The sequence below is a fragment of the Mirounga leonina genome, unplaced genomic scaffold, assembly GCF_011800145.1.
Source record: "Mirounga leonina isolate KUSES-001 unplaced genomic scaffold, KU_Mleo_1.0 Mir_176, whole genome shotgun sequence".
NCBI lineage: Eukaryota > Metazoa > Chordata > Mammalia > Carnivora > Phocidae > Mirounga > Mirounga leonina.
In genome coordinates, this window is record NW_023270454.1 from 59979854 (window position 1) to 59993832 (window position 13979).

The following is a 13979-nucleotide window of genomic DNA, read 5'->3' on the forward strand; positions in this document are numbered from 1 at the left end:
ATCAAGAGATGTGGAATTCATCAGATACTTTTTGTGGTGTAACTAAGAATTAAATGTGATTAAGCAGAAATCTGCTTTGAAAGAAGAATAATTGTTTACATTACTTTAACTTCTGATTATTAATTTATATTATTCATGACTTTTATAGAAGAATTATTCGAATTCCCCTCCACCTCTACTTCCACACATTATCATATGTGACCAAAAGTTTTCTTTAATCTGGAGGGGAAAATTGTCTGATCTCTGGGTCTTCAGTCTTGTGGTTTAAGCACTCATGCATCTGTGCAAGCATGGCTCCAGCAGATAGATATGCATCAGCCATATACTGAAAGCCAGGTGTATAGAGATAAAGGGAGGCGGTCTCTGCTATTAAGGATGTTACATTATCTTTGAAGAGCCAAGCATAAAAGCAGGCAATTGAAAGCAATGCAGGGGCACCTGGGTGGCTCAGTCAGTTAAGCATCTGCCTTCAGCTCAGGTCATGATCCCAGGGTCCTGGGATTGAGTCCCTCATCCGGCTCCCTGCTCAGTGGGGAGCCTGCTTCTCCCTCTCTTACTCCCCCTGCTTGTGCTCTCTCTCTCTGTTAAATAAATAAAATATTAAAAAAAAAAAAAGCAATGCAACAGTCAGTTTAACCGAGTTATACACAAAATACAGTTCCTGAAAGCAGAAACATCTAAGTTCTAGAAAGTACATGCGTTTAAGAAGTATTATCATGCCATACAGGCAATGATTAGGGGTCTTCACCTCTGTTCCCAGTGGAAGAAGGAACACATTGTTAAGTGGCCTTTTTGCTTTTCTGGTTGTGGCTGCTGAGGGGTCTGGCAAAGAGCTTTCATGAGAGGGATGACAAAGAAAGTGATGAAGGGAGAAGACCGGAGCTTTCCTCCTTAAATATACAACAGCCTCTTTTCTCTGACTTGGCGATTAGGGTATATACCCAAATTAGCATTGTCTAATAGATTTATTAAACTCATACCTAGAGGATTCTGAATATAGCACAGGCTAACAGAAACTGTCAGGAAATTAATTACTGTGGAGACCCAGATCTCTCTCCAGACTTGTAAGTGCTGGAATCTCTACCGATTAATTTTTTTTTTTTTTTTTTTGGTGGGATGAGAATCTTTAGAAATGAAAGCTATGCTTTCCTGTTTTTTTTTTTTATAAAGATTTTATTTATGTATTTGACAGAGAGAGACACAGCAAGAGAGGGAACACAAGCAGAGGGAGCGGGAGAGAGAGAAGCAGGCTTCCCGCAGAGCAGGGAGCCCAATGCGGGGCTCAATCCCAGGACCCTGGGATCATGACCTGAGCCGAAGGCAGACGCTTAACGAATGACTGAGCCACCCAGGCGCCCCTGCTTTCCTGTTTCTTAAATGGAGCTCCTTATCTTGTTGGTTTGGTTGCTATTGAGACAATGTGTTATTGAGCTGTTTGTGGTGTCAGGAGATGTGAGCTCAGCACTAGGCGGTGTGGGACATGGGACTCCCTGTAGCCCTGTACCCTATTCACCAAAGAGTTGAATAGATTGGGCTGCCTTCCTCTAGTCTTCCATACTGATGCCCTTAGGGGATGTACTGAAGTTCAGAGTGTCCCCCACTCCACTTCTTCCCCTCTCCAAATACATATATTAAGAGATTTTCAAAACATGTGTTTTTGATGCTCCATTGAGGCTGTTTGTGAGACACCCTCCCTCCCTGCGAGCCCACTCACACGAAAGCCATATGGTATAGATGTCAGGTGTCTCCAGAGGCAGCCACGTTGACTGACAGCTGCCTGCTTGCCAGGGGGACTATGAGGTTTGTCTACTTTTTGATTTTTCATCTCTGACTTTCTTGTCCTTTGTCAGTGCCTGCTGCTTCCCACCCTTATCATCACTTCCAGTTATCACCACCCCGGACACTGTAACATGGCCGTTGCTCTCTAATGCTTTCCCCCCCTCCTCTGTGCTTTTTCGCACTACTTCTCTTCTGTGGCTCCTTCTGCTCTTCTTGCCCTTCACAGAATGACAGACTGGATCCTGGCCGGTTGGCACATTCACTTTCTTCAGGGGGGTGAACAGCTTCGTCAAAACAACTTGGGTGTTATTCTCATTGCTTTGGCCCACATTGATGGTGTTATTACTCTGTTTGCCAGCTTGCTACATGAATTGAGTAGTTGGCTAATTCTTCATTTCAGTAAAGGATTTGACTTCTTTAATAATGCTCATTTGTTGCTGAGTGCTAAAGAGATTGTGATTCAATCCAAAGAGCAGTTTTTGAAGCTGTTCTTTCTAGAACCCAAGTGTTCCAAAACATAAGCTAAGCATACATTTTAATAACATTATTTTGATTTGCAACCTTTATTCATTTTTTTCTTATTCCCCGGAGAGAGCATGGGAGAGAGCCTGGGAGAGGACCTCTGAGCTCTCTTCTTCTAATTCTTTATCCTTTAATGACCTTAAGGAAGTGACTTACCATTCTGACTGAATCTCTTTGTCTATAGACTTAGTATCAATTGGGCAGAAATAATGGTAGGCCCAGGGATGGAAAGAAACAAAAGGAACATCCCAGAGGCAGGTGTAGCAGGGTCAAGAAACCAGAACAACTTAGATGAGCAGCAATGTGTTGCTCCTGTAATCTGCCTATAATAGGTCTTTCTCTTGAGCCTCCCACCTGCTGACCAGGAGAGAAAAAAAATAAACCAAATGTCCATTCTGTGGTTTAAATTCGTTTTTTAAATTTTGGGGGTTTTTTTTGTTTGTTTGCTAAACAGACACTTATTCTCATCCCACAAGTGAATTAAACAATCAATCAAGCAATTAAGTTAATTAAGCAGTTAAGCAGTTATGTGAGTTAATAGGAGGGAAGACTTGCCCTACATTATTGCAGGGAATAGGTCAACTAGGACAGTGTCTCCTTGTGCCTTGAGCTCATATCTAAGGCATTTTTGCTTGCTGATTCTTCCCTCCAATCTCTTCAAGGGGTCGTAGTCTCCTTATGGTTCATGTATACACCTCTAGTTCAGGGCACCCTAGGGAGATGCTGTGAAGCCAATTTCATTGATCCTAGTCTGATGTTATAAAGTAAATTTTCCTTTTAATAAATAGCCTCTTACTTGGATAAAATAGCTCAGACTCTCAGAAAGCCCCCCCCCCCCCCCCCACTGTCCTCTGTAGCATCTGGGCACTGGGGGAAGGGAGCTTATGTGTCCCCTGGAGGAAAGAAAGAGTTGTTGTCCTCTGATTCTTCTGGTCTCTGGGCGATGTTCATTGTCTACTTGGGTGCTGCTTGTCAGTGAAAATAACTCGATCTTGGCTGACTTACCTTTGTTATAACCCAGTCATGCTCCTTGGCTTATATGGTTTGAGCTCAACTCCCAGGAGCTCCAGGGCTCTAACCCAGCTTACAGCACCAGTGGTGTCCCTAGTCAGGGTGCAGGGTCTCTGGCTCTCAGCACAGGGTCCACACCACATGGGAACTTAGGGTGGCTTGACAAAGCCCACACCATTCCCTACTTAACCGGGCTGGGCTGTCCCAGATCTCTTACCCTCAGTGGTTCTTCAATTTCTTGGATCCACATCTTAATTTTTACTTCCCTTTTATTTTTTCTTTCTTCTGTTAAGACAGGAAGCATCATGGCCTTGCTGTCAAAAGCTGTCTTGTCTGCACGATGAGAACATTCTATGATCAGGTTCCCTCAGAACTAATTAGAGAAATGAAGGAACTGAGCAAATCTTTCCTCAAGACAATTTCTCTTTTTCCTAAATTTTGCTTGCAAAATCCCATTTTTTCCTACAAAAAGCTGAAAATTACCTTGCTCTTTCTCTTTGCACTCCTCTAAAATTTGTCTTCTCTTCTTCTCCCCTAAACACACCCACCTAACTCTAACTAACCACTGATACAGGAGCAAGGAGCCTGATGCAGGGCTCATCCCAGGCCCCTGGGATCATGACCTGAGCTGAAGGCAGACTCTTAACCAACTGAACCACCCAGGTGCCCAGGAATATATATTTTAAATGAACATCCTTTGAAATTCCCAAGCACACTAAAGGTTGGGAACCTCCAGCATAAAAACAATGGGATTATCCTGAATCAATGACCCCAGACTATGAGGCCCTTAAACACCTGTCATACTGGCCCTGACAAAAGTCAAGTTGAAATAACATGTGTGAGCACTGCAGCCTAAGGGACAAACAGCCATATGTTTGTTTAGGTTCCCTGTGTTTTATTAACATTTAAAATTTGAACCTCAGGAAGCTGAACTTCAGCAAGTCACCTGAATCACAGTAAATAAGAAGCCTGCAAAATGCCTTCACCAGTGACTTGTTAATGTCACGCCCTTGCTTTTATCAAGGATTGATATTTTTAAAAGGTTACTATGTCGTCTTCAAAATTGCATTTAAAGGGTTAAGAGGTTGTCATATCCATATCCATTGTACCTTTTATGAGGATGCAAGTGCTAAAGTTATCATAGAATTGTGTATTAATAGGCCTCTCTCTCCAGATAAGTTTGCTTCTTTTAATCTAATAATATATAAACTATATAACCCTTGCCTTTTTTTTTTTTTTTGGCCCAGGAAATCTAGCAATTTAGCTTAGATCTAAAAGTGTTCAGTTACCATCATTATTCTACCCCAGATTTCTGGTACATTCTTTTCCCTCCTCCTAAATGATTTCTCACATAGATTTAAAATCAATTATCATATATTCCATGTGTTCTAAACCTATTTTATGGTTACATGAATTTTTTTAAAGAAATACAGTATTAATAAATATCCCCTCACATGTGCACATATTCCTGGATGGTCAGGTAATTCTTTATTTCTCATTATCCAGTGACCCATAGGGAGTAAGTACTCAATAACTATTTGTTCTTTTGAGCTCCCAAATCTCTTGCCATGTCCTGTCCTCCCCCTTGACCTCAGATCCTACATGTACACCTGTTGTTCTCTGGTCACTCTAAAATGTCCCAACTCACCCTCTCTCTTAACAAGCACCACTTCCTTATTCAGATTAAGCAATTTCTTTATTTTCTTTTATTTAGATTTTATCTATTTGACACACACACAGACACAGAGCAAAAGCAGGGGGTGCCGCAGGCAGGGTGAGGGGGAGAAGCAGGCTTCTCGCCGAGCAGGGAGCCCAACGCGGGACTGGATCCCAGGGCCCGGGAATCATGACCTGAGCCGAAGGCAGACGCTTAACCGACTGAGCCACCCAGGCGCCCCCAGATTAAGCAATTTCAAGGTCATCTATGACTCACCGTCTTGATGCTGTCAGTCTCAAAGTTCTGAAGCTTCTCCTTTGGAATGTTTTGTGTCCTGGACTCTCCCTTCCAATTCTCATTGCCAGCACCGTCTTCCAGATCTTTAGCCAATCGTAGCTGTATTATTAGACCAGCTTTCCAGCAGAGATGGCATGAAGGAAGGCTACTAAACTTTACTCAGCACCTGGCATATAGGTATGTTTTTCACGCACTATCATGTTTAATTCCTATTTAGTTATGAAGCAGGTATTATTTCCCTTTCATAGATAAGAAAACTGAGATTAAAAAACCTGCCCACTGTAACACATGTAGCTAAATGCAGATCTGGGCTTCAACTTGGGGTCTCTCTGTTTGACTCCAGACTCTTTCCAGTGCCACAGGCTACTCCTAATTTTCCTCCTTGCATGCCATAGCCATCCCCAGCACCTTGCTCTTCTTAAATTCTGCTTTTACTGTCACACTTCTCTTAAATAACAACAACAAACAAACTAGAATTCTCTGGTTGACTTTCAAGGATGCTGCCCAGCCAACCGTGTTTTCCTTGTTCTTCAGATTCATTTTTCATTGTCTTATAAACATATTATTCTGCTTACTTCTATACTGTCAAGATATTCCTATACTGTCAAGGGTATTTTTGGAAAAAGTAGTAAGGTGCTTTTCTCTTTTGTCTTTCCAAATACAATATCTTTGCCCTGGTTGACTCAGGACACCTTGCTGCGGGGGTAGCAGGAGGGGGGGCGGTCACGAGTCACTGGTGAAGGCATTTTGCAGGCTTCTTATTTACTGTGATTCAGGTGACTTGCTGAAGTTCAGCTTCCTGAGGTTCAAATTTTAAATGTTAATAAAACACAGGGAACCTAAACAAACATATGGCTGTTTGTCCCTTAGGCTGCAGTGCTCACACATGTTATTTCAACTTGACTTTTGTCAGGGCCAGTATGACAGGTGTTTAAGGGCCTCATAGTCTGGGGTCATTGATTCAGGATAATCCCATTGTTTTTATGCTGGAGGTTCCCAACCTTTAGTGTGCTTGGGAATTTCAAAGGATGTTCATTTAAAATATATATTCCTGGGCACCTGGGTGGTTCTATTGGTTAAGAGTCTGCCTTCAGCTCAGATCCCAGGGGCCTAGGATGAGCCCTGCATCAGGCTCCTTGCTCCTCAGGGAGCCTGCTTCTCTCTCTGCCCCTCCCCTCTGCCTGTGTGCTCCCTCTCTCTCTCATGCTCTCTCTCACGCTCTCTCTCAAATAAGTAAATAAAATCTTTTTTAAAAAATAAAATACATATTCCATAGCCCCACCCCTGAGAGATTCTGATTTAATTCATCTAAAATGGGTCCCAGAAATCTGCATTCTAATAGGCACTCCAAGTGATCTTGAGGCAGGTGGTCCTCATGTCACATTTAGAGAAACAGTGTTAGAAGTCAGATGAGTTTATGTCAAAGTTATGAAGACTGAGGAGTGTTACTTGTATTTTTACCTCTGAATGCAATGGAGCAAAGGGTTGCCTTTGGGTACACCAAAATATTTCTCAGAAAGAACTTTTTATCTGCTTTTGTTTGGAGAAGTACCAAGAATCCAAAGTTTGTTTCATATAGCATGCATTTTTTTTTTCTTAAGATGTATGGTCACTGTCTTACTCAGCTTGGGCTGTCAACCAAATACCATAGACTGGCTTAAACAACAGAAGTGTTTTTTCCTCACAGTCCTGGAGGTCAGAAGTCTGAGATCATGGTGCCAGTATGGTCAGGTTCTAGTGAGAGCTCTCTCTTCCTGGCTTGCAGGTGGCTCTTTTTTGCTGGGTCTTCACCTCGTGGAGTGGGGGTGGGGTGGGGGCTTGAGGTGGGGGGAGAGAGAGGGAGGGAAAGAACATGAGAACTCTCTACTGTTTCTTCTTACAAGGGCACTGATCCCATCATGAGGGCTCTACCCTCATAACCTCATCTAATCATAATTGCCTCCTAACCTCTCAAAGGCTCATTCCCAGATGCCATCACATTGGGAGGTGGGGCTTAAACATATGGATTTGTGGGGGGACACAGTGCAGTCCACAGCAGACAGATATTACCAGGCATCCATATCAGCCTGAGCCTGCAAGAGGACTTTTGAGCAGCTGGTTTAGGTCAGTGGTACTCCAATGCCCTTATAAGAAAGAAGGCCCTGTGCAATGGACCCTTGTAGTGCTGAATGAGTCAACCCACTGGATGGAGATCTGAAGGTAAAAAAATGTCTGGCAAAATGATTTTAGTGTTAATATTACTAAAGCGAGGCATCCTCTCCCTTTCACCCTCATTCCTTCCTTATTTCTCATGCTAGCGGAGATGCACTGTCAAGACCAGCTAAGATTGGCGCCATGTTTATGAATTGTGGACAAGGTGAATTCAGTGTGACTCATACCATCCTATCATTCCAGATTAATGAAGGTTGTTTTACCTAATACTGTAAGTCAAGTTGTTTTTTTTTTTTAAAGGCACTTCCTACATAGATTCACCATGAAGATACATTAGATCAGCTCTTTTATTTTGAAATAGCTGTATAATTTGTTCTAATTCAGAAATTGACTTCACACTTAACTCAGTGTTAGAATCTTTTAAAGACAAAATCAAAATGACTCATGTGACATGTGTTGTGTAGTACTAAAATCCCACATTTCAGCTCAAATACACAATATGGAGATATTAGTTCTGAAAGAGGAAGAGATACTAAGAAAAAAATGTTAAATTTTCAGAAATGCAAAGAAAAATTCATTAAAAAATCATATTCCGGTATTTTCAAATCACACTCTTTGGGGAGAAAAGGTGGGGTTTTTATAAGTGATTTTTGTTGTAGATAGCAATCATTAGATAAAGAGCCCTTTCCATTAAGATGTGACACTTTAATAATGAGTTTATTTCCGCAAAGATAATGTATCTGAGTATAGATTGGAATTCTTCAGACATATATACTCTGCAGATACCTTCTGGAATTATAGAAAATGTCAATATATTATCACTGGTAAGCATAAAATTCATCTTTTATGCCATATGGAAATTCTAGCCATTTGAAGAGTTCCAGTTTGTAGCTTCATAGTAAAAATATTAACCCAAAAAAGTCAGTACCATTAGGAATAACAAAAGATACTCACCTACCACAGTACAGTATTTACCAGATTTGTTTAAAGCCCTGTCATAGAGTTTGGTCTTGAAACAAAGTTCTCTTCTATGCAGTCCAGTGAATGCTATTTCCCAGTTCTTTTTTTTTTTTTTAAAGGATTTTATTTATTTGACAGAGAGAGATGGTGTGAGAGGGAACATAAGCAGGGGGAGTGGGAGAGGGAGAAGCAGGCTTCCTGAGGAGCAGGGAGCCCGATGCGGGGCTCAATCCCAGGACCCTGGAACCGTGACCTGAGCTGAAGGCAGACGCTTAATGACTGAGCCACCCAGGCACCCCTGCTATTTCCCGGTTCTTGTCCACCTAAAAATCATCCTCATACCAACACATACAGACACACACATATATACACACACAACACACCCCAACCCCGACCCACCCTTACACCTCCTTGTCTCCCACACACACTACACACTATGCACACCTCACTCTACATGCTACCCTACACAACATACATCCATACTACACTGATAGGGCATTTATTTAGCTTCAGAAAGATTATAATGTAATCATTGCCAATAAGCACCTACATTTAAAAATTTTTGTCAACTAAGGGAATAAAATTTATAGACATTAAAAATATGAATTTTATTTTATTTATTTTTACTTTTTAAAAGATTTTATTTATTTATTTGAGAGTGAAAGCATGCACAAGCAGTGGGGAAGGGCAGAGGGAGAGGGAGAAGCAGGATCCTCGCTTTGCACGGAGCCCGACACCAGGCTCCATCCCACGACCCTGGGATCATGACCCGAGCCAAAGGCAGATGCTTAATGACTGAGCCACCCAGGCATCCATGATGAATTTTATTTTTAATAAAAATATTCAAACTGTGGTCAAAAGTAATCAAAATGTGCAAAAGGGTATAGGTGAAGAGCAGAAATCTCCCTTCTCCTCTGGCTCCTCAGTTCTACTGCTCAGAGCCCAGGTATAACTACAATTAAAAGCCTCTTGTGTTGCTTTCTGGAAATTGCTACAAACACATATGTATGTGTGTGCGTACATGTGTGTACATATATATGTATGTATATAAAGTTGTATATACATATAAATACTCTATTTATTTAATTTTAAAAAGTTGATCACCTGACACTAGTTGAGCAGTTAGGATGGGGTGCCAGTCTAGCATTGTCGCCCTTGGAGTTAACGTGCCTCTCCGGACCTCTTTGGTTATCACCTCTGATGACCCAGGTTTGCCTGGCCATGTTCCCTTGGTCTCCACGTGAGAAACCTCTGCCAGTGCCTTCTGTACTCCTCTCTTGGTTTGAGGTCAACAGAGGTGAGAATTGAGTGGGGGCTGGTAACTGCCTCTGACTTCTGCTCCCAGACCCCCAGGGAGAAGGACAGTGTCTTCTCTAGCATAGTTTGCAGCCCCTGACTCTGTGAATATTGTTTTATCAATGGTGGAAAGTATTTCTGGAATATATATCATAGAAGGAAAGCATTTTTCTCCCCCAGCCATTCACTTTTAACTTGTCACTATTATTTGCTTCAGAAGTCGGTAATGTAAAAAGAGCTTTATCTGGTATTTTTGGTTGCAGCTCATACACAAAACAAAAATCACAGATATTTTAAAGGAGCTTATCTTAAGCATTGAAGTCAGCAAGAATGTTAGAACTGGCTAAGGGTAAAGATGCAGATTTGTATTTATAATAACAGCCGTTTAAATAGTAAAAGTAATCACAATGTTAAAAAAAAGCAATCACAGTGTTAAAAATTATGTTGTTTATTTAGCATCATTTTTCAAAGACTCAGAACTTCTAAAAAAGCTTTTTGTTCATGTGCTCATGAGGAAACTCTGGAGCACTTTGTAAATTTCCATTTTACATCTGGGGTAAAGAAGTCCAAAGAAATGAATTTACTCACCATCAATTAAAATGTGAACCTGAATCACTGTACACATCAATTAATGACATCACTTTCATAATGCAGCTAAATCTCAATGAATGTGGTTCGTATTAGGTACATTGTTCTGGATATACAATTAGTGTCCGGTTGCTTTATTCATAAAATAATAGTAGTGATTTTTTTTTTTTTTTTTTTTTAGAGAAGGGGAGGGGGTGGGAGGGGAGAGGGTGAGAGAGAGAAAGGGCGAGAGAGAATCTTAAGCAGGCTCCTCGCCCAGTGTGGAGCTGGATGTAGGGCTCTGGGCTTGATCTCACAACCCTGAGATCATGACCTGAGCCGAAATCAAGAGTCAGAGGCTTAACTGACTGAGCCACCCAGGTGGCCCAATAGTAGTGATTTTTCAACCATAAATCATACTATATCATTTTACTTCAAAGAGGCAATTATATAATATTGGTAATTAAACAATTCTTATTACAAAGTCACAGTTATTTTCAAGCAAGTAAGTTGGGTTTTTTTGGGGGGCGGGGGGGAGGCAGATACCCTTAAGAGGAAAAGATAACAAAGGTAAGATCCTGAAAGATCCTTGACCTAAATCTTAGACTTCCCCCCCCCCCCGTCAATTATTTTATTTAGTTAAAAATATGCAATGATTTGAGAGGATTCTTCTGGTCTAATTCTGGAAAAATTTGCTTTCTTTAGCCTTAAATCCTAGTGCTTTGGTGCCAAGAACCTGCTAGACCTCTATTTTCAAGACTTTTAAGACTAGTATGCTTATTTATACAAGGTCCAGTGAGTTCCATCTATACCAGGGCCACAAGGGAAGCATGGATGTCTAGACCTTGTTTATATTAGGATTTCTTCCAAATGCCATTTTCTTTTGAACAGGAACCCTTGTTCTGTCTGGGTTCAAGCAGCCGGTATTAGGTACAGGTGTAAATTTCAGGTGCGTTGTTTAGCAACTGACCCAGCTGCCCGCGGGCCACAGGTCTGCTGTAGGTGCTGTGTACTTGGAAAGGGCTGGATCTGTGGGAGGAAGCAATACACCCTAGTGGTCTACAGTTGTTTTTCACTGCTGCTGATTAGGTCCATGGAGGAAAGTCCATCTCTGAGGCGCAAGACGGTGATGCGGGAGAAGGGCCGGCGCCAGGCCGTCCGGGGCCCGGCTTTCATGTTCAATGACCGGGGCACTAGCCTCACTGCCGAGGAGGAGCGCTTCCTCGACGCTGCGGAGTATGGCAACATCCCTGTGGTGCGCAAGATGCTGGAGGAGTCCAAGACGCTGAACGTCAACTGCGTGGACTACATGGGCCAGAACGCGCTGCAGCTGGCCGTGGGCAACGAGCACCTGGAGGTGACAGAGCTGTTGCTGAAGAAGGAGAACCTGGCGCGGATCGGCGACGCCCTGCTCCTTGCCATCAGCAAGGGCTACGTGCGCATCGTGGAAGCCATCCTCAACCACCCCGGCTTCGCGGCCAGCAAGCGCCTGACCCTGAGCCCCTGTGAGCAGGAGCTGCAGGACGACGACTTCTACGCCTACGACGAGGACGGCACGCGCTTCTCGCCCGACATCACGCCCATCATCCTGGCGGCGCACTGCCAGAAGTACGAGGTGGTACACATGCTGCTGATGAAGGGCGCCAGGATCGAGCGGCCGCACGACTATTTCTGCAAGTGCGGAGACTGCATGGAGAAGCAGAGGCACGACTCTTTCAGCCACTCACGCTCGAGGATCAATGCCTACAAGGGGCTGGCCAGCCCGGCGTACCTGTCCTTGTCTAGCGAGGACCCGGTGCTCACCGCCCTGGAGCTCAGCAACGAGCTGGCCAAGCTGGCCAACATAGAGAAGGAGTTCAAGGTAAGCTCCGCGCTCCACCCCGGCTACCCTGCACGCTCATCCACTTTCCTACTGCCGCCTGGTGCCTTCCAAAGTTTGCTCTGTAATCAGTTTTGCCCAGCGGATTTAAAATCACCAGATATTGGAAATGTTGTTCAGAAATGATTTCCCCCTCTCAGCATGGTGCTGTGATAAATTCGCCTTGGGGCTGGGTATATACTGGATTAGAGAGCTATAGTTATGGTGCTGTTCTGTGGGGATGAGCATTAAGTAGAACGCAAGACTTCCCCCCCCCCCGCATTTGTTTAAAGGAGGGATTTGATGTGACTTTTTGGCTCCCAAATTCTTGTTCCTCTTCTGTAGTTAGTGCTATGTGGCACACAACACAGAAGAGTATTTAGTTTTGCTGTTTATTGACCCAAACATGTGTATATCCCTTTAGATAGAAAGTCAAAAGACTAATATGAAATACAATTAAAGTCATTTTATTAATATGACAAAAATGCCTCTCCCTGAAATCCACAAATGTATATTCAGAGTGGTGAGCCATAGACATTGGGTCAACCCAGAAATACAAGGATAGCAAATTATTTTGTTTTAATGGAGGAACTTTTTTTCTGAACATCATTTCCAGTCAAGCAGTATTATTGTTTTTTAAGCAATATTATTTTTTACAAAAATTATACATTAGTGACAACATTTTTTTCTTTTATTCGGTTGCTACATCCTCTTATGTATTTTGGATGGTTCTACCTTTAAATCTGGGGCAAAAGGAGATTTCATGGTTCTGGTGAAAGTCAAACTGTTTTTCAGCAGGTTCTTGTCTCCTATTGTCCACTTAAGATTATTGTAGACATCAATTCCTTAAATTATTTTCTGGATGCTGAGTTAATCCAATTTTTAGTGTTGTGGTGTCAGATCACAGAAAGAGTGATTATTCGGTCTTTCAGATCTTATTACAGTTTTTCATACTTAAGTGAGATTTGCGCAAATGCAACTAGCAATATAATTCAGGTTAAGGGGTTGCAAGAAAATGGTATGAAACAAAGAAAAGAGCTATTAAGCCATGAAAAGACATGGAGGAACCTTACATGCATATTACTAAGTGAAAGAAGCCAATCTGAAAAGGCTGCATACTATATGATTCCAACTATCTGACATTCTGGGAAATGCAAAACTATGGAGGCAGTAACAAGATCAGTGTTGCTAGGAGTGAGTGGAGAGGGAGGAATAAATCAGTGGAGCACAGAGGATTTTTAGGGCAGTGAAAATATTCTGTATGATACTATGATGATGGCTACATGTCATACATTTATCCAAACCCATAGAATTTACAACACCAAGAGAGAACCCTAATGTGAACTATGGACTTTGGATGATTATGATATGTCAGTGAAGGTCCATCAGTTGTAAGAAATGTACCACTCTGGTGAGAGATGTTGATGAGAGAAGCTGTGTACGTTTTGGGGCAGGGCACATACGGAAATTCATGTACCTTCCTCTTAATTTTACTGTGAACCTAAACCTGCTCTAGAAAAATGGTCTTTTTAAAAAATATCACTTAAAAAACGGCAGGAAAGTTTTGCATGTTTTTTGTTTCCCTTTCCCTAGATATTCATCAACCCTCATCTTGTCCTGGTAGAGATCTGGCCTTAGTATAATTTTGTTATTCCATTAAAATTTTTTCTGATATAAAAGCTACACATATTTATTGTAAAAATGTGGAAAAATACAAAGAAAAAATAAATATCACCTTATAGTTACTCTCTTTGAAGAGATTCATTATGTGATATATGAAAAGATGTATTTCCTTGGACTCAAAAGGAATTATTTATTTATTTATTTTTAGACAGAACTCAGAGCAAATTGAAAACTTCAAATTCTGTTTAGAGAGAATAG

At 41.9% G+C, this 13979-nt stretch overlaps 1 protein-coding gene across 4 annotated transcripts in view; it reads left to right on the forward strand.

The window, feature by feature from the left end:
• The window catches only part of TRPC3 (transient receptor potential cation channel subfamily C member 3), a 73211-nt gene that overhangs the window by 7382 nt on the left and 51850 nt on the right, over positions 1-13979 (forward strand). For 2 of the 4 annotated variants that reach the window (XM_035023221.1, XM_035023223.1), the window contains exon 2: positions 11330-12101. In XM_035023221.1, coding sequence (XP_034879112.1) covers positions 11330-12101 — 772 coding nt within the window. Of the gene's footprint in view, positions 1-9986; positions 9994-11166; positions 12102-13979 lie in introns of those variants that run through there. The other 2 variants (XM_035023222.1, XM_035023224.1) reach the window with 2 other exon arrangements.